Source organism: Phocoena sinus, chromosome 10, assembly GCF_008692025.1.
Source record: "Phocoena sinus isolate mPhoSin1 chromosome 10, mPhoSin1.pri, whole genome shotgun sequence".
Classification (NCBI taxonomy): Eukaryota; Metazoa; Chordata; class Mammalia; order Artiodactyla; family Phocoenidae; genus Phocoena; species Phocoena sinus.
This window is the reverse complement of record NC_045772.1, coordinates 85770156-85791935: the sequence shown is the minus strand read 5'-3', so window position 1 is coordinate 85791935 and position 21780 is coordinate 85770156. Positions and strand designations below refer to the sequence as shown.

Sequence of the window (21780 nt, the reverse complement as noted above, 5' to 3'; positions counted from 1 at the left end):
GCATTCAAAGGTTAGGCTGTCGTGACACACTGCACATGACTGTGGCCCACTTCACTTGGCACCCAGAGGCGAAACACTGCCCTCCACTGCCAAAGTAACCTGGGTGGTCACAGTCTGGCTATTTTCTACCAGCCAAACTATTTTATTCTTTTAGATTCTTGTCCTTTTTAATTGGAGTGTGTTGTGAACTTTATTTTTTTCCCAATTCAGAATAACTATGAAATGAACATGGTAGGTAGGGCTATATCTTCCATAGGGAACACTGTTCAGCCAGAGAAAGGGAATAACTTGTAATTGTCTTAACACTTACCTAACATGACCAGGAAAAGAAAGAAGAGCCATATGTAAATATATATATATATATATATATATATATATAAATAGATGATTTAAAAAAAAAGGATGGGGCTCAGGGATTTTCCTGAATTTAAAAATGGTGCTTTTACTCTAGTTTCCCTTCCTTCTCCTGGAGATTGTCCACAGAATTCAGTGGCATTGTTCTGGAAAGCTAAAATTGAGAATGAAGAGAAAGGGAAGAGAAAAACAGCCACAGAAAACTATGATAAGTTTTCTCCTCTTTCTCTCCACTTGGGTCATGAGTGCATGAATTAGAGTTGGTGAAATACCCAGATCTGCATCAGGAACTCTGTTGGCGTCTTCTGAGTTATGCCCAATGCTGCCCCCCTCCTGGTACGGTTTAACTGTGCTCCTGCTATGGGAGCTCCAAGAATAGTTGCTACAGCAGATATTTTTGTTAATTTGCTGAGTAAGATATCAGAGAACAGGGAATGGAGGGGGCTGTGTTGATACTGTAGATAAGGTCCATGCAGACAGAGTCACTGGGCCAAATAGAAATTTTCATTACTTATTTTTTGTAAATGACTTACAAGGCAGAGTATGTCCAGCTGTGGGGTTCGGAGAACATTTCACACCCCAGTCTCCAAGGTCCTGTTTCTCAATGTTCATATTTCTCATATTTTTGACACAAGATCCATTTCTTTCAAATGGAAATTGTATCTCCAGTGATGCAGACACATCCATAGAAGCAGAGAAGTAATGAGGTCATTTACATGTATATGATCGGGAGAAAGGTTATTTCCTTATTGGAGTTTACTCATTTTTAAATTCTTTATTCATTATTTTTATTCATTTTATTTTACTTTATTCTTTCAACACCCCTACTGTGGCATATGTTCTTAGATTATAGCATTTATATCCAAATAAATATTCTAATATTCTAAACATTCTGATTCTAATAAAAACTTTCGGTATACCCAAAGAACAGAAAGAGAATAAATCTGTTTTACGTTGGATCTCTGGGATTGTCTAGAAGCATGTGTGTGTGTGTGTGTGTGTGTGTGTGTGTGTGTGTGTTGTGTGTATACCCACATAAACTTACCGATACATAAATTCAATAGATGAAAGAGACAAATCATCCACAAAGGACTTTGGACCTTGACTTCTATCAGCAGATACGCCTGGAATGTTGCAGTAAATCAGCAAGTTTCTTACCAAATTTTATATTTACTAATCAGAAATAGAAGCAAAGGATTCTTTGATGTTTTTGTGTTGGTTTTTAAGGGAGAGATCTGGTAAGGCTAGACAGCAAATCATGGAAAGAGTATGATACACAGAAAACAAAGAAAAGACACAAAGACAAATGTGTTATAAGGTAACAGAATGAATGGCAGATTCCACCCTTCCTTTTTCACATATAAGTATTTTTTTTTTAGACTTCTGCAGGTAGAACTAGAATTCTTTTATATTCAAGTAGGTCCAGCTGCCTTTAATGGGGGGGGTGTGTTTAAGTAGCGGAGTGTGAGTCAAGCTAAACTAACCCATTCTGAATCTGGCTGCTGTTCCTCTCTGAATTTTTCCTGACCTTCCCTTTCTTGGCAGTCTGAAGGCTCTAATATCTTGTCTTCTGGCTATGAGAGCAGAACATATGGTTTGCTTGAAGATTCTTGTTAAACATTTGTCCATTAACCTGACAGTAGGAAGTGCTAAAGAGTAGAAGCAGGAGTCAGGTCAGACACTCACCTCAAGTCCAAAGCAAACACACTTGCCCCTAAAAATCATACTTGATCTTCAACTTCAGGAAAATCAAATACAAAGGTAACTACTGATATTTTCTCCCTGTGATATTAGGACATTCTTTGATGAAGCTATTTCATCATTAGTTCTGTTATCAGATATGATTTCTTTTCCTTGGAGAAAACAGATTTAAACAAACAGAAGCTTAAAGCAAGGAATTAGGGTCTGCGTAAGATCTAGGAATAATATTTTGGTTCTAAGTCCTAAACACTTCAGCTGCCTTTATGCTAGTTATAGATTATTCAGGAGAATCTGCCCTGCCCCCTCCCAATCCCCACAGCAACCCGTAAGAAATTTCCTACCTAAAATTTGTGACATATAATTGTGTTATGTTGCTGGATAATCTCTACACAATAACTAATATAGTAGTAGAGAATCTCTGTAAACCATGAGAAATCATGGCAACTACAGCTCACAGGGGGATCCAAGATTCCCTACCAATCTGTATCCATCCGTCAACAACTCAGATTTTAATCTGGGCTCCTTCATTTCAACCTTGTCAAATTCCCATTACCATCTGCCCTCTCTGGTCCATTGAGTTTTGAAAGAAAGCGTGCATATGGTAGTAGGGGTGATGAATCAGCAGAAGTGAGGTTCTTACAACTGCATGAGTAAACCTCCTTTTCCTTTTCACAAACTGGGAGTTAATTATTTTTTTAAAAAAGATGACGGTCAACTCATCATTACTACCAAAGTGTCTTATTCATTATGCAGACCAGTCTGCAAACAACATCCTCTTCCCTGTGGGGCTTGGGTCTCACCTGTCTCCTACTTCATTCATACCCCGACTGGTTGGCTTATTAACCACTTACCAGGGCAGGTACTGTTTCAATTCATTTTTTCATCCATCCATCCAACCATTCAAAAGACATTTGTTGAGTGCACTTGCCAATCAGTGAGCTAGGGGATTTATATTATGATTTTTAATCCTAACACCCCCATGAGGGAACATTCTTGCTCCTATTTTACAAATGACAAACTGGGACTTGGATAAATTCATTAACTTGCTAGACCAGGTCTGTACGATGTCAAAGCTTGTGCCCATTCTTCTACTTTATAGAGGGCAGGAGAAGGCAACAGATGATTCATCACAATGTTTTACATTTTGGGCTAACATGATCTTCCACGGGCTTAAAAGAGAGAAAGTCGCCACCTCTTCCAGGTCGGTCCAGCTCAGTTGAGTAAATGAGTACATCTGTTCACTTGTCAGATGTGCTCTTTTGAAAAAAAAACCTGAAGTTATACAAATATTTGCTATTCCATTAACTTATATAATCTAGCGACTAATGAACACAAAATGAATTTTTGCATTTGGGGCTATTTGTCTTGCCATTAGCTAAAAACATTATGACAAATTTCACCCGTAACATAAACAATCCTGAGCTATTTTAAAGTTCAGAAAATGCAAAGCGAGTGCTGAATCTCAGTGGAAGCCTAATTTTTACAACTGTCTTCCTCTTTGCATCAGGCCTCTTTTCTGTGTGGTTTCCATTCCAAAATCATGCAATGAACATACCGTTCTGACCTCTAGCCATCTGTTGGCAGCTGAGAGGAATAAGTAGGCAATGTTGTTCGTGTCTGTCAGTTCCAGCATTCGCTGCTTAAATCTGGTTTCATGCCTGCCGAAAACAAAAATATTATGATGTTAGCTACACAACAGGAGAAATAATAAAAAACAGTCACACTTCCTACTACACTATTTACTCAACACGGTGACAAACTGATGGGGTGGAATGACTAGTAAATGGACTCCTACTTGCAAATAAAGGCCAGCTGCTACTGCTCTCCTGCACCCTTACTGAGAGATGGTGTGGTGCAGTGTTTCCTTCCTTTCTCAACGCCTGCTATGGAAAGGAATCTTTCCAATGACAAAGTCCTATTAAAGACTGTTTCATAAGTTTCCACATAATGATGGTAGCCGTGAAAACAAGGCATGGTCTATGTCGCAAGTGCCCTACAAAAACCAGAAGAAGTTGTACAGAGATGCAACATACTCCACCTACTTTTTATTGCATGTGTTTTACTTTTCCACATGGCATGGTTGGAGTTGGGTGTTAGGTACTAGAAGAGACTCAGGGAAGACAGGAAAATATGCATTTGTAACAGGCAAATATATACTTAAAATTTTTTCTTTTTGCTCAGTGTTTCTGGGACTCAAAGAAGGAAAATGAAGTGGCAAGAAGTGGAGGATGGGGGTCCTTGCAAATGACAGATGTCCTTGTTAAGCAAGATATCATATAATCCCAAAGTTTCAAACTATTTGTAAGAATGGTCATTACATGAAAGAAACTCTTGGTGTGTGGTGCTTACAAGGGTCTATGACACATACAGTTTAGATACTGATTCTTGGCCAAATTAAGTTCATTCTAGGGAATTAACATAATCAGATCAAATTCTGTGTAACCTGTGTTATAAAGGAAACTTCTAATAAAAACCTCATCCATTCGAACGTGTGAGCTACTTCCCTAAGAAACTCATGTTACATGGTGATAAATCTTTTCTACATCGCAAAAATAGCCTCTTTTTATTTTTCAATTATTTTCCCTCGGTAACAGAAACAATGGAAAGCTGGATCAGAGAACCAAAATAACTAGTTTGAAGGCTGGAGGAAATGCCAAAGGTTTGTTCAATTTTCTGTGGCCATGGCTTATCTTACACAGACCTCCTGTCTATGTATTATGTTTGCAAGAAGCAGCCAAATTTCATCTGACAGCCTGGTGGTAATTCCTATTTGATAAGAGACTGCTCCAAGTCCCCCCAGATCTTCAAATCAATTTTCAAAAGTTTATAATAAGCAATCACTATGTCAAAAATGAAGAAGTCCAGGGTGGGGTGTTCACTTGGCCCGTGAAGCCGTCCATACAGGCCAATATAAAGCAGATACTTGATGTTTATCCAATCAATCTGATCATTCCAATATGCCAAACCAGAAAAATCAGATAATTGAGTCAGACAGCAACATCTGAGCTACACTAATCAAAGGATACAGCCACCAGAGCCAAATAATGACCTCACTTTGAGTTATGTAGCCTTGACCCAAATGCCATGCACAGGAGGACCTGTGCTGAATAGCAACGCACTGGGGCGGGACTAAGCAGACGGAGAAAGAGGACTACCCTGGTGATGACCCTTTTAGAGATGGACAGAGTGAATAATTAAGGTAGGATGACTCATAGGGTTACAGGATTTACGGAGATAGTGGATTTCAACTGTAAACAGATATAGCCAATTCTGTATTTGCATGTTAGAATGTCAGAAACATTCATCAAGCACGAGCACTAGGTGAGACATTAGAATATATATGTCCGAATAAGACACGACCTCTGCCCTAGAGGATCCCATTGTTTAGTGAAGGAAGGAAGCATGGTATGAACAAGTAAGGAAGGCACAACACAGAAGCCAATCATAACGGCCCTATGCGCAAAATGCTACGTGAACATAAAGGAAGGCGATGATTTGGACTGATCAGAGGATCAGAATGGTAGGGAATGGGGTGGAGGGTGGGGAAAGATGGATTAAGTAAGTTTCACAAAGGACTAGGAAGATGGTCTGAGTGAGGTTTTAAGAAATGGGCTGAATTTTTCAGGTGAACAAGGGGGACAAAGCACTGGAGGTATCAGAAACAACATGAGCAAAGGAACAGAAGTGAGAAAACTCAACATGTTCAGGGGCTGGAGGAGACAGGGCCTTCTCCCTAGAGGGCTGTGGTGATGGAGAGATTGGGGGTGGGGGTGGGGGGGCGTTTGGACCAAAGCCTGCGGACTCCACTTGAGATGAACATCAAACACTTCACTGTGACAAAGTGCTTTGTCTGGGGCTCTCCTTACTCTTCCTTTAGTTTGGGGATATTGTTGCAGATATACTCTTAAAGAGTTTGTAAATGGAGCTGGCAACAATCTGAAGCAGCAGTGAAAGGGGAGGGGTGGAAATGCAGCGAACATTCTTTCTGTGTGTTTCTATTTGGCAAGAACCCTTCTGTTTTCCTAATGGAAACTTTGACACACTCAGTCTGTATATTTTCATCCACATCCAGCTCATCTTTTGAACATTCTTAGACCTTTATTCTGTCAGACCACAAAAAAAAAAGCAGGAAAGGTCACTGAAATCTCAGTCTAATTTAACTGTGATCCTTTGGTGGTAAACTACTTGAGGGAGTTCACGACTGCCTGTGAGCACACCGCGAACCCTGAACGCAGGGGAGGAAAGCAGCCTAATCAGTAAATATGAACTTTCCAAAGCGTTGAGGACTCTGGGGACTCTGACTAGCCTGAAAGAAAGGAAGAAATAGATGGAAGAGAATGTGTTTGATTCTTAACCACAGGTTACCAAATGTGAAGATTCTAGAATTTTTTTCATGGTAGCAAAACTATCCCCACATTGTAAAACTTCCTTTCGTTTAAAAGCGCTGATGTTGGTGGTACGTTACGTTTACTTTAAAAATGAACCGTGGAAGATCTAAATCTGGATGACTCTGATGCATGTACTGCTACATAAAAGTTAGGTTGTCTTTCGTGTCTTCCAATCATCATTCACGTCTTAGATGTCATGTAACAGTTTGTCTTTCTTACAGCTCTCTAGAATTTTCCTGATGTAAAATTAGAAATAGTCAAGCCAAATTCTGCTCATGTGTCTGGTGAAGAAGGTAAGTGAAAAAACTAAACGTTGACTTTTTTTTTTTTTTTTTTTTTTTTTTGCGGTACGCGGGCCTCTCCCGTTGCGGAGCACAGGCTCCGGACGCGCAGGCTCAGCGGCCATGGCTCACGGGCCCAGCCGCTCCACGGCATGTGGGATCTTCCCGGGCCGGGGCACGAACCCGTGTCCCCTGCATCGGCAGGCGGACTCTCAACCACTGCGCCACCAGGGAAGCCCTAAACGTTGACTTTTGATCAAGTTTCTCTTTCATGCTAAATCATCATTTCCTTCAAAATGCTTTATGTGATTCCAGTCCTCAGCACTCTCGGAAAATGACCTGACCTTGTTCTTCACCAAGAAAATAGAGGCTGTTTTCAGTTGAACCCATCAACTCTTCCACCTACCAGCTTGCCTGAATCCAGTCACTGATTATCCCCCACCTGCCATGTTATCCCATCCATTTTCTCTGTGGTATTTATCTCGGTTAGAAACAAAAGGCCATGTCTTTGGAGTCTTTCTATATCCACAGCAAGAGTAGCAGCTAGCATGTGTTCAAAACTCAAATAAATTAACTTGAAAGGACTTGTTTGGTGAAAAATGTAATTTTTAATATGGTGTACTTATGAGTACCACTGGGCATTGCTGGCTACTATTAGAACATAAATCTTCTCTTAATACCTACATTCAAAGTCAATAAATGGTTTTACCATCTCCAATAAGAGGCACTGCACACTCTGATGGGAAAACACACCACTGTGGAAAGTATAAATGCTTCACAATGAAACCTAGGTAGATTTATGTAGAAATTCTGTGATGCATCTTGTAGATGGTGGCTGTATCTTTATATTCTACTTTTTGACTCAGTTATATGTATATATATATACATATGTGTAATACAAATATTTCTTAGGTTAGAAAAATCTCTAATTGAAATCAATACAGATCACCACTAACTGCTCAACAACCATCGACAGGAAGACACTGGAACTCACTGAAAGAGATACCTCATATCCAAAGACAAAGGAGAAGCTGCAATGAGACACTAGGAGGGGTGCAATCACAATAAAATCAAGTGCCGTAACTGCTGGGTGGGTGACTCACAAACTGGAGAACACTTATACCACAGAAGTCCACCCACTGGAGTGAAGGTTCTAGACCCACATCAGGCCTCCCAACTTGGGGGTCCAGCGGGAGGAAGAATTCCCAGAGAATCAGACTTTGAAGGCTAGCAGGATTTGATTGCAGGACTTTGACAGGACTGGGGGAAACAGCGACTCCAATCTTGGAGGGCACACACAAAGTAGGGTGTGCATCAGAACCCAGAGGAAGGAGCGATGATCCCATAGAAGACTGAACCAGACCTACCAGTTAGTGTTGGAGGGTCTCCTGCAGATGCGGGGGAGGCTGTGGCTCACCATGTGGACAAGGACACCAGCAGCAGAAGCTCTGGGAAGTACTCCTTGGAATGAGCCCTCCCGGAGTCTGCCATTAGTCCCACCAAAGAGCCTGTAGCCTCCATTGCTGGGTTGCCTCAGGCCAAACAATGAACAGGGGTGGAAACTCAGCCCCACCCATCAACAGACAAGCAGATTAAAGTTTTACTGAGCTCTGCCCACCAGAGCAACACCCAGCTCTACCCACCACCAGTCCCTTCCATCAGGAAGCTTGCACAAGCCTCTCAGATAGTCTCATCCACCAGAGGGCAGACAGTAGAAGCAAGAAGAACTACAATCCTGCAGCCTGTGGAATGAAAACCACATTCACAGAAAGATAGACAAAATGAGAAGGCAGAGGACTATGTACCAGATGAAGGAACAAGATAAAAACCCAGAGAAACAACTAAATGAAGTGGAGATAGGCAACCTTCCAGAAAAAGAATTCAGCATAATGACAGTGAAGGTGATCCAGGACCTCGGAAAAGAATGGAGGCAAAGATCGAGAAGATGCAAGAAATGTTTAACAAACACCTAGAAGAATTAAAGAACAAACACCTAGAAGAATTAAAGAAGAAACAAACAGAGATGAACAATACAATAACTGAAATGAAAAATACACTAGAAGGAATCAATAGCAGAATAACTGAGGCAGAAGAACGGATAAGTGACCCGGAAGACAGAATGGTGGAATTCACTGCTGTGGAACAAACAATGAAAAGAAATGAAGAGAGCCTAAGAGACCTCTGGGACAACATTAAATGCACCAACATTTGCATTATACAGGTCCCAGAAGGAGAAGAGAGAGAGAAAGGACCCAAGAAAATATTTGAAGAGATTATAGTCAAAAACTCCCATAACATGGGAAAGGAAATAGCCACTCAAGCTCAGGAAGCACAGAGAGTCCCAGGCAGGATAAACTCAAGGGGAAACACGCTGAGACACACAGTAATCAAACTGACAAAAATTAAAGACAAAGAAAAATTATTAAAAGCAACAAAGGAAAAATGACAAATAACATACAAGGGAACTCCCATAAGGTTAACAGCTGATTTCTCAGCAGAAACTCTACAAGCCAGAAGGGAGTGGCACGATATATTTAAAGTGATGAAAGGGAAGAACCTACAACCGAGATTACTCTTTCTGGCAAGGATCTCATTCAGATTCAACAGAGAAATCGAAAGCTTTACAGACAAGCAAAAGCTAAGAGAATTCAGCACCACCAAACCAGCTCTACCACAAATGCTAAAGGAAATTCTCTAAGTGGGAAACACAAGAGAAGAAAAGGACCTACAAAAACAAACACAAAACGATTAAGGAAATGGTACTAGGAGCATACATATCGATAATTACCTTAAATGTGAATGGATTAAATGCTCCAACCAAAAGACACAGGCTCGCTGAATGGATACAAAAACAAGACCCATCTATATGCTGTCTACAAGAGACCCACTTTAGACCTAGGGACACATACAGACTGAAAGTGAGGGGATGGAAAAAGATATTCCATGCAAATGGAAATCAAAAGAAAGCTGGAATAGCAATAATCATATCAGATAAAATTAACTTTAAAATAAAGAATGTTACAAGAGACAAGAAAGGACACTACATAATGATCAAGGGATCAAGCCAAGAAGAAGATATAACAATTGTAAATATATATGCACCTAACAGAGGAGCACCTCAATACATAAGGTAAATGCTAACAGCTATAAAAGAGGAAATTGAGAGTAACACAATAATAGTGGGGGACTTTAACACCTCATTTACACCAATGGACAGATCATCCAGACAGAAAACTAATCAGGAAACACAAACTTTAAATGACACAACAGACCAGATAGATTTAACTGATATTTACAGGACATTCCATCCGAAAACAGCAGATTACACTACACTTCCTTCTCAAGTGCACATGGAACATACTCCAGGGTAGATCACAAATTAAGCCTTGGTAAATTTAAGAAAATTGAAAACATATCAAGCATCTTTTCCAACCACAACGCTATGAGATTAGAAATAAATTACAGGGGAAAAAACTGTAAAAAACACAAACACATGGAGGCTAAACAATGTGCTACTAAATGACCAAGAGATCACTGAAGAAATCAAAGAGAAAATCAAAAAACACCTAGAGACAAATGACAATGAAAACACAATGATCCAAAACCTATGCGATGCAACAAAAGCAGTTCTAAGCGGGAAGTTTATAGCAATACAATCCTACCTTAGGAAATAAGAAAAATCTCAAATAAACAATCTAAGCTTACACCTAAAGGAATTAAAGAAAGAAGAACAAACAAAACCCAAATTTATCAGAAGGAAAGAAATCATAAAGATGAGACCAGAAACAAATGAAAAACAAATGAAGGAAACAATAACAAAGATCAATAAAACAAAAAGCTGGTTCTTTGAGAAGGTAAACAAAATTGATAAACCTTTAGCCAGACTAATCAAGAAAAACAGTGAGAGGACTCAAATCAAAAAAATTACAAAAGGGCTTCGCTGGTGGCGCAGCGGTTGAGAGTCCACCTGCCGATGCAGGGGACACGGGTTCGTGCCGCAGCCTGGGAAGATCCCACATGCCACGGAGCAGCTAGGCCCGGGAGCCATGGCCACTGAGCTTGTGTGTCCGGAGCCTGTGCTCCGCAATGGGAGAGACCACAACAGTGAGAAGCCCACGTACCACAAAAAAAAAAAAAAAAAAAAAAAAAAATTACAAAAGAAAAAGGAGAAGTTACAATGGACACTGCAGAAATACAAAGCATAAGAGACTACTACAAGTAACTCTATCTATGCCAATAAAATGAACAATCTGGAAGAAATGGACAAATTCTTAGAAAGGTATAACCTTCCAAGACTGAACCAGGAAGAAATAGAAGATATGAACAGACCGATCACAAGTAATGAAATGAAATTGAAACTGTGATTAAAAATCTTCCAACAAACAAGTCCAGGACCAGATGGCTTCACAGGTGAATTCTATCAAACATTTAGAGAAGAGCTAACACCCATCCTTCTCAAACTCTTCCCAAAAATTGCAGAGGAATGAACACTCCCAAACTCTTTCTATGAGGCCACCATCACCCAGATTCCAAAACCAGACAAAGATACTACAAAAAAACAAAATTATAGACCAATATCACTGATGAATATAGATGCAAAAATCCTCAACAAAATACTAGCAAACAGAATCCAACAACACATTAAAAGGATCATACACCATGATCAAGTGAGATCTATCCCAGGGATGCAAGGTTTCTTCAATATATGCAAATCAGTCAATGTGATACACCATATTAACAACTGAAGAAGAAAAACTATATGATCATTTCAATAGATGCAGAAAAAGCTTTCGACAAAATTCAACACCCATTTATGACAAAAACTCTCCAGAAAGTGGGCATAGAGGGAAACTATCTCAACATAATAAAGGCCATATACCACAAATGCACAGCAAACATCATCCTCAATGGTGAAAAACTGAAAGCATTTCCTCTAAGATCAGGAATAAGACAAAGATGTCCACTCTTGCCACTATTATTCAACATAGTTTTGGAAGTCCTAGCCACGGCAATCAGAGAAGAAAAAGAAATAAAAGGAATCCAAATTGGAAAAGAAGAAGTAAAGCTGTCATTGTTTGCAGATGACATGATACTATACATACAGAATCCTAAAGATGCTACCATAAAACTACTAGAGCTAATCAATGAAATTGGTAAAGTTGCAGGACACAATATTAATGCACAGAAATCTCTTTCATTCTTATACACCATCAACGAAACATCAGAAAGAGAAATTAAGGAAGCATTCCCATTCGCCATTGCAATAAAAAGAATAAAATACCTAGGAATAAACCTACCCAAGGAGGTAAAAGACCTGTACTCAGAAAACTATAAGACACTGATGAAAGAAATCAAAGATGACACAAACAGATGGAGAGATACACCATGTTCTTGATGAAAATGACTATACTACCCAAAGCAATCTACAGATTCAATGCAATTCCTATCAAATTACCAATGGCATTTTTCACAGAACTAGAACAAAAAATCTTAAAATTTGTATGGAGGCACAAAAGACCCTAAAGAGCCAAAGCTATCTTGAGGGAAAAAAATGGAGCTGGAGGAATCAGACTGCCTGATTTCAGACTATACTACAAAGCTACAGTAATCAAGACAATATGGTGCTGGCACAAAAACAGAAATATGGATCAATGGAACAGGATAGAAAACCCAGAGATAAACCCATGCACCTATGGTCAACTAATCTATGATGAAGGAAGCAAGGATATACAATGGAGAAAAGACAGTCTCTTCAATAAGTGGTGCTGAGAAAACTGGACAGCTACATGTAGAAGAATGAAATTAGAACTCTTCCTAACACTATACACAAAAATAAACTCAAAATGGATTATGGACCTAAATGTAAGACCAGACACTATAAAATCGTTAGAGGAAAACATAGGAAGAACACTCTGACATAAATCACAGTAATATCTTTTTTGACCCATCTCTTAGGGTAATGGAAATAAAAAACAAAAATAAACAAATGGGACCTAATGGAACTTAAAAGCTTTTGCACAGGAAAGGAAACCATAAACAAGACAAAAAGACAATCCTCAGAATAGGAGAAAATATTTGCGAATGAATCAATGGACAAAGGATTAATCTGCAAATATATAAACAACTCATGTAGCTCAATATTAAAAAAACAAACAACCCAATCAAAAAATGGGCAGAAGACCTATATAGACATTTCTCTAAAGAAGACATACAGATGGCCAAGAGGCACATGAAAAGATGCTCAACATCACTTATCATTAGAGAAATGCAAATCAAAACTACAATGAGGTATCCTCTCACACCGGTTAGAATGGGCATCATCAGGGAATCTACAAACAACAAATGCTGGAGAGGGTGTGGAGAAAAGGGAACCCTCTTGCACTGTTGGTGGGAATGTAAATTGATACAGCCACTATGGAGAACAGTATGGAGCTTCCTTAAAAAACTAAAAATAGAACTACCATACGACCCAGCAATCCCACTACTGGGCATATACCCAGAGAAAACCATAATTCAAAAAGACACACGCACCCCAATGTTCACTGCAGCACTTTTTACAATGGCCAGGTCATGGAAGTAACCTAAATGCCCACCGAAAGACGAATGGATAAAGGAGATGAGGTACATATATACAATAGAATACTACTCAGACATAAAAAAGAATGAAATTGGGTCATTTGTAGATACGTGGATGGATCTAGAGACCGTCATACAGAGTGAAGTAAGTCAGAAAGAGAAAAACAAACATCGTATATTAACGCATATATGTGGAATCTAGAAAAATGATACAGATGAACTGGTTTGCAAGGCAGAAATAGAGACACAGATGTAGAGAACAAATGTATGGACACCAAGGGGGGAAAGCAGGGTGGGGGGTGGTGGTGGGATGAACTGGGAGATTGGGGTTGACATACATACACTAATATGTATAAAATGGATAACTAATAACTTGCTGTATAAAAAATTTAATTAATTTAAAAACAGAAATCAATACATGTTTGCATTTAGCACTGCAGAAATATATAATACTTCAAGATGTTGATTTTCTAGAGTAAATGAAACATTCAATGATGCCACCTTCTTTTCTGATTTTACCTGAACAGGGAAAACAGGGTCAGGTAATTCTTTGTGTATTAAGCAGACACTCTTGGTGAAAAGCTTGGGATATTACTCTATTTACCAACATTCAAGAAAACTGATTAAATCCTAAAATAACTTTGGTGTAATAATTCTTTTATTATTATTATTAATACATTTATTTTAACTTCTATGTTGGGTGTTTTTCTGCTAACCACTGTGGTTAGTACCTTACATGCATTATATCAATTAGTCCAACAAGCCTAAGAAGCGAAACTGATTTCCCCATTTCAGAGATGAGGCTAGGGAATTTAAAAGCCTGGTCTAAATCCCACAGCTAGTATCCTTCAAACATGATGCTTAATTCTTTCTTTATTCTTATTAAAATTTCAAAAGATTAAACTCTGTGATCATTTACTGCCACATTTTTCTTACTACTAGTTTAGAACATGGCCACGCACACAGTGGGCATTCAAAAATGGGAGCAATGATCAGTTATATGTAGGTAAATACTTGTTGATGATGTAACTGCCTAAACAACAAAAGGAAAACATGTTTACTCACCTAAATGCCCGAATAGTGGTGAGGCCTTCAGCAGTTTCTGAGAAGTGGCAAAGCAGAGGGAGCTGGGTAGTATCATCAAGTTCCTGGAGATCCCTAGGACAGAGACAAGTGCAAAAATAAACCTCACACTTCTTCAGACTCGAAGACTACTGCATTCATTCTAAATTAAGGTTATTATTTGTCATCGCAACTATTTTCCTCTAGCACTCAATTAACAAGAACTTCAACAGCTTACAATCTAAAGAGGAAGGGAAAGATAAGTATGTATAATAAATACGGGTCCAGGCTGAATATTATGTGTTGTACAAAGATATCAGCTTTGTATCACAGCTAAAGTAAACTGTTATGGGGACACAGAGGAATGAGCAATTAATTTATATGTAGGAGATGGGGAATATTTTCTTTGAGCAGGTGGAGATTTAGGCCAAATCGTAAGCATGCGGAGGGCTTCAACCAAACAGACAAGAAGAAATGCATTCCAGCTGAGGGAACAAACAAGAGCAAGCACAGAAGACTAAATAACTGGCAAGTTCAATCTGGCTGGTGCCAGAATCCTTTGTGTTGTAGTGGGAAAAGGCTGGAAAAACAATGGGCAGGGCTAGACTGTAGAAGATCCTGGATGGTCTGGGAAAAAACACTGAGGACTAGAAATAAAATGATCAGAGCTGGGTTAAAGCAACATAACTTGGGAGACAGTGTAAAGGATGGAAGAGAATCAGTGAGTAAAGATAGTCTATGTAAGAAATTTTTTTAAAAGTTCTTAATTATTGTGGTGTGGGTGAAATTTAAAATAAGGGGAGATTGTGAGATAGCCTACTAGAAGTAGCTTTCTAAACTGCTACAGTCAACTCGTAGCAGAGTGAACAAGAGAGGAGGGCCACACAGATATAGAAAACAAACTTACGGTTTCCAAAGGGGATGGGGGGAGACATAAATTAGGAGTTTGGGATTAACATATACACACTACCATATATAAAGTAGGTAAACAACAAGAACCTACTGTATAGCACAGGGAACTATACTTAATATCTGGTAATAACCTATAATGGAAAATAATCTGAAAAAGAATATAAATATATGTGTGTGTGTATAACTGAATCACTTTGCTGTACACCTGAAACTAATACAACATTGTAAATTAACTATCCTTCAATTAAAAAATAAACTAAAATGAAATATGAGAGGAGAGTCAAATATGACTTGGTAGTTACTCAGCAGCCTTGGAAAATGACAGTACTATTTACCAGGATGGGGGACAGAGAATAAAGATATCTGAAGAAACAGGTAACGAGTTTGGCTTCTGCCACAATGAAACTGAATCCCTGCCTAAATGGAACTTGTATTCACTGGTCCTCCGAGTGTAAATATATATTTACAGGTATATAAAGCACTCAATGAATGTCTGGTGGACAAATGTCTGAGTAGGACGCTTTCCATAAAGATGCACACTCATGATAACTTTTTAAATCACATAAGCTAGCGTTTCTAGAAAATAGGCTAAGATTTATATCACACATTTCAAAACATGCCTGTTTTTTTCTTTTCAGCCTTTTTTCTGTCTTTCTCGGGGTCTTTGGGGTCGAGGGAATGAGAGTAGCAGTGCTAACATTCACCTTCCAGAGTCAAGGGAACTGAGTACACTGTTAACGTAATCTTCAACTGTTAGTTACATAATCTTAGGCCATTCTGGGTTGCCTGGGTCATCCCACAACCAAACGCAAAGTCTTTTTTTTTTTAAGTTTCTAAAATGGATTTACTCACTTCAGAAACTGCAATGAGGGGAGGGAAAGAGAGAGGGGGGGAGGAGGATGAATATGAAGGAATGTAAAGAGTCTGCTATTTTTAAACAGAAAAGTGGCTATTTGTAAATTTGACACAAGTAACAGGTGGTCACTACATTGAGGTTTGTCATGAAAGGGAAAAAATGAGGAAGGAGGAAACTCTGCTTATAGGACTGTATTTTATGGAACCAAAAAGGTGAGGGTACAGCTTGATCATGTATTCTTGTAAACAGGAAATGCTTACTTACAGAGCTAACCACACATGAGGTCTTTGATTTTAGATATTCAAAATTTCATGGCATGTCCTGTAGCTAGTGCCCCACCTTCATTCCCTTTGGTGTTTACAAAATAGTCTGTTAGGGCTTCCCTGGTGGCGCAGTGGTTGAGAGTCCGCCTGGCCTGCTGAGGCAGGGGACACGGGTTCATGCCCCGGTCCGGGAAGATCCCACATGCCGCAGAGCAGCTGGGTCTGTGAGCCATGGCCGCTGGGCCTGCGCGTCCGGAGCCTGTGCTCCGCAACAGGAGAGGCCACAACAGTGAGAGGCCCGCGTACCGAAAAAAAAGAAAAAAAAAAAAAGTTTGTTAAACTGCCTGAGCTTTCCAGCATGGGTGAGTCCTGCAGAACCTCAATATCTAGAAGGGTCTTTTTGTCTGTGAGATTTAGTATCATGTGGTCCTATTTGCGAACTTTCAGAGAATTTCAAATAAGAATGGCTTATAATCCATTATCAGTGTTCCTTTAAAAATAATTCATCCCCTGCATATTTTAACTATCAATGTTAACGGATTATTCTTACTTATAATGAACAGAATTCACAATTCAAATTTGTAATGAACTAAGAATATGTGCCTGGCTTTGGCACTCAATTTTTATTGCCCAGGAGTGAAAACAGGCCCAAATGAGTATGAGATTGAAGTAAACCATGACGGTTGAATATCAGTGGTGAGAAAGCAAAGTGAGATTTGGAAACAGCCAGCAGAAATGAAGTATCTGAACTTTTCTGCCCCTCCAGCAAGCAGCATCAACAATAATACCAGAAAACAAAACGAAACAATAATACCAGAAGAAATGAAAGAGCGAATTTGATGGCTAGCCTCTTCCTTTTGGTCTGAACTTGCTACAAGCAAAGGGAAGAAGCTAGGGATGAAAACGCATCCCTAGATTTAACATAGCATTTGATTTAACATAACATTTGAAGGATCCTAATTCATAGCCCTGAGGGAGAAACAACTATATATATATTTTTAAATTAAGAAATGTTGCAGATATATCCAGAGGTTCCCAACAATAATCTTGCCTTTTCTTGTTACCTGATTTTTTTCATTTTCCCTGCACTCAAGTCCTATTAAATCTTTTCATTTTACTGAATAAACTCAATACCTGCCTTCCTATTCCAGTACTTGATCCACATATAAGGGTTACCTTATTTATTTTTTATCTTCCCAAGAGACTGTAAGTTTCTTGAGAATCGTTCCTTGCCATGTTGATCTCTTCCTCTGCCACATGGCTTACACAGTTATTTACAACACACAATGCTTGATAAGTGTTTGCTGAAATAAAGTGATTACTGCGATAATATAAAATGTACTGTATTATTTAAAGCATGGACTTCAAAGTTAAATTGGAAATTTCAAAACAACTGGTACTATATTTCACTTAATTTTTTAACATCTCAGCAAATGACAAATCTTATATTAACAGAAGAATTTACAATCCATGGCTATCTTTTATTTATTTGGCTGGATATTCAAGGGCGTGTTAAATGATCCAATCTAAAAATTTCCAACCTCTTAAAGTTACAGCACTCCTACCAGACATTCAAGATTCTCCACTTTTATAGTTATCACTCTGATTTATCTCTTTAACCTCTTTTTACTTCTACTAATCTTTTATGGAGTGCATTTTACTCATTTGAAAATATTTTACTTTTTTTCCTCCCCACTTGTGGAATATAACAATATTAAATCACTTATCCTTTGGGACTATATTTGATTTCATAAGTTTTCTGTCAATGCCATGTTCAGAAAAAGGACCATGGAATGAAAAATTGGGCTCAATCCACTTGTTAATATAATTCCAGAACTATGTAAGGCTTAGATAACCAATTACAGAAACAAAATATCTCTTCAAATGAAACATAGTATCAGGATAGGTTTCATCTAGTTAAATTAGATTTCATTTCCAAATTCCATACCTTATCTTGAAAAATGTTACAGCCAATCTGGATCACAATCAAATACATGGGCTTTTGAAGATGAATAGTGTATTATTTTACTTACTTAGACGCCACTCGGAAGTATTTCTGGATAAAATAAAAGGCGACCCCAAGAGGCACAAGTGCAACCAGGAACACAGGGGTAGCATAAGAAATCATGCCAATGGCAGACACGCAGAGCAGTGTTGAGCGAGTTAGAGATTCCAAAGTTGGAGGGATATGCTGTTAAAAAGGTGGTTTGAAAGGAAAATGTTTTAGCTAAAATAAAACATTGGTTATAAGGCAACAAATCATTAATTTATTTTTATTTTTTATAAATTTATTTATTTTATTTATTTATTTTTGGCTGCATTGGGTCTTCGCTGCCGCACTCGGGCCCTCTCTTGTTGCGGCGAGCGGGGGCCACTCTTTGTTGCGGTGCGCGGGCTTGCAGTGGCTTCTCTTGCTGCGGAGCACAGGCTCCAGGCACGCGGGCTCAGTAGCTGTGGCTCACGGGCTCTAGGGCGCAGGCTCAGCAGTTTGGCACACGGGCCTAGTTGCTCTGCGGCATGTGGGATCCACCCGGACCAGGGCTCAAACCTGTGTCCCCTGCATTGGCAGGCGGATTCCTAACCACTGTGCCACCAGGGAAGCCCTCAAATCATGAATTTTATATTAACATAGTTATATAATTAGTTCCAAAAGTAGTATACAAACATTTTCATTATAAGCAATTCATCTCTCCTTCAACTTCACTCACTTCCCATTGTTTATCCATCAACCTATCTACTTATCTTTGGTCAGTTATTTACCTATCTACCTATTTATCTTGTGGGATTTTATACAAATAGCACTATACTCTAAACCTTATTTGTCCATTTGCACTGAACAAGATGGATTGTAAACCTTCCCATGCCACTATATATAAATCTATTTCTTTTTAACAGCTGCATAGCATTAAAAAACGTATTTAGCTATTCCTCTATTAATTTAATTGCTTGCTCATATTCTTTGCACATTTTTCATTGGATTGTTTATCTTCCTTATCGATTTTTAGATGCCCTTTATGTATCATGGATGTTTATCCTCTTTCTTTACATAGGTCGCCAGTTCTTCTCCCAATGAATCTACTACATTTTAAGTACGTCTCTGATGCTTTTGGCTCAATAGAAGTTTAAAATTTTAGAGTCATTTCTGTTGGCCTTTTCTCTTATTTTTTCTGAGTTTTGTGTCTTACTTATAAAGACCTTTCCCACCCAAAATTCTAAAACTACTCTCTTACATTTTATTTTATAGTTTTGTGTTTTTAGATGGCCCTCTTTATTACATGGGAATTTGCTTTGTATTTTATAGGTAGTTAATTGTCCCAACACCCTTTACTGAAAAAATATTCTTTTTCTTACTGATTCAAGATATACTGGTGTCTTTGAGTTTTCCACTTTGTTCTTTTGATCTGCTTGTTTTCTGTGACCATCAGAGTGTTTTGATTTTATAGTATTTTTTAGGTATCTGATAGGGAAATTTTATATATATATATATATGATTTTTATGATTTTCAGATTGTTGGATCACTTTTCTTCATATTATGTTTATTTTTCTTTTCATAGTTTTTGTCGTTATTATAAGTGAAATTTATTTTTCACATAATTTTTAATTGGTGTAGAGAAAGTTACTGACTTTTATATCATATGTGTTATGTAGATATTCTGCTTAACTTTCTAGTTGGTTCTTTATTGTATTGACTGTTTTGGACTCTCTAGGTAGCAATAACATCATCTTCCAAATAAGGAGTGTTCTGTCTCTTTTCCAATATGTGTTTCTTAGGAAGTGTTTTAGGTGTAGCATGACCTGACACCAATATTGTGAAAACATCAAAATTTTTCAGCATACATTTTAGTCAGCTGCATGCACCCTTCTTTTACTAAATTGATGGTAATTTAGGTGTTCTTAAGGCCACTCTAGAAAATCAGAAAAGGAAAGGGCTGGATTTGCCAAGTCTTTGCTCAGTCACCCTAAGGAGTCAGTTCATGAGGTGATCCAATTTCGGAGTTTGAGGTCTTTAACTTCAGGACAAACTTCTAGAGCCGAAGGACCTAAGGCTAAACTGGGCAACCTCGAAATATTCCTTAAGATATCACACCGTCTAAAGTTTCTCTCATTCAAGAGCCAATCTAACAAAAGTAAAGGACATCTAAGACAGCTTGGTATTCCATTCTTTACTTCTGGGAGACACTCTGTGTTAATACTAAGCTTTAAGAACTTTACAACACCTCCATCGCGAATGGAGATACAACACTGATCAAAATCACTTCTTTTTACATAAAAAATTTTAATGTTCATTCTTTGCTATTTCTCTTTATTTCATGCTGATTCTCTAAGTATCCTCTTCCACATGCATAAATTTCTTTGAATTAAGGTTTTCCTTTAAGATTTTATTCCAGAAATCATTTATGCATATATGTAATATCGATATGAATGCAAACAGGCTTTCATTGAAGTTTTAGAAATCCTCTGTTGTTAACAGGAATCATGATTTATCTTAAAATGTTATTTAGCTTACACTGAGAAATTTATTTTTGAACTTGGAAGTAACTCGGGCACTCACCTGATCAATGATATTTGTATCAGCTGAAAAGCGATTGAGAATCAGTCCCAGTGGTGTGGTATCAAAGAATCTAGGGAATGAACAGATTGGAATGTATAATACTAAATTATCTGGAACCTAAACACTGCTAACAGTCATTCTGGGGTCATAAACATGAGAAGATCCCTACTGATCTGTTGAAAGACTGAATAAGTTCTTTAAAATTTCACATTTCACTTCCATTGAAAAATGCATGCTTTTATGATTTTCTGTGTGGGAGTAAAGTAAATAACTACTTTTTTTACCTTATTGGTCCAAGAATGATCTTATTGAGGAGATTGTGGTGAAGATTTTTGGCAGCTGTGACACCCATCCATTCCACAGTGAGAGATGTAACAAGGCAGAGGAAAATACCTGCTCCACAGAGTATGCTAAATCCAGCCACATAGTAGGTCTAAAAAGCAGCCAACACAAGAAAGCACATAAGAAATTATCAACTGACACCCAACATCAAAGTCTGGCAATATCAACTTCATTATCTTGCATCAATTTAGACAGTGGAAGGAGTGTAGTTCTTGGAGACTCCTTCACCTTCCTTTAAGGTTTGCCTAAGGGCAGATGAAGGCTTAGAGTCTGTTTTCTGGTTTGAAATATTCGTGACGTTTTACATCACAAAGCTCATTCTTGCTATCCCTAATCTCAGAATGACCAGCTAATTCACTGGTTAAAATCAAATACCATCAGAACAACAACAGAAGCCCAGTGTGTATATTATGCATAAACACATATATCATGTGTATAACTCCCTTGAATCCAAATCCAAGCATTATCTTTAAATGCTTCTTATGATATATT

The 21780-nt window shown here is 38.3% G+C and overlaps 1 protein-coding gene across 13 annotated transcripts in view; it reads right to left on the bottom strand.

Annotated features, from left to right (window-relative positions):
* The window catches only part of ABCC9 (ATP binding cassette subfamily C member 9), a 150544-nt gene that overhangs the window by 25891 nt on the left and 102873 nt on the right, over positions 1 to 21780 (bottom strand). For 8 of the 13 annotated variants that reach the window (XM_032645442.1, XM_032645451.1, XM_032645441.1 and 5 more), the window contains 5 exons: positions 21231 to 21379; positions 20947 to 21016; positions 18427 to 18584; positions 14366 to 14458; positions 3611 to 3713 (listed from right to left, as the gene is read on the bottom strand). In XM_032645442.1, coding sequence (XP_032501333.1) covers positions 3611 to 3713; positions 14366 to 14458; positions 18427 to 18584; positions 20947 to 21016; positions 21231 to 21379 — 573 coding nt within the window. Of the gene's footprint in view, positions 1 to 887; positions 3714 to 14365; positions 14459 to 18426; positions 18585 to 20946; positions 21017 to 21230; positions 21380 to 21780 lie in introns of all 13 variants that reach the window. The other 5 variants (XM_032645448.1, XM_032645449.1, XM_032645450.1 and 2 more) reach the window with 2 other exon arrangements.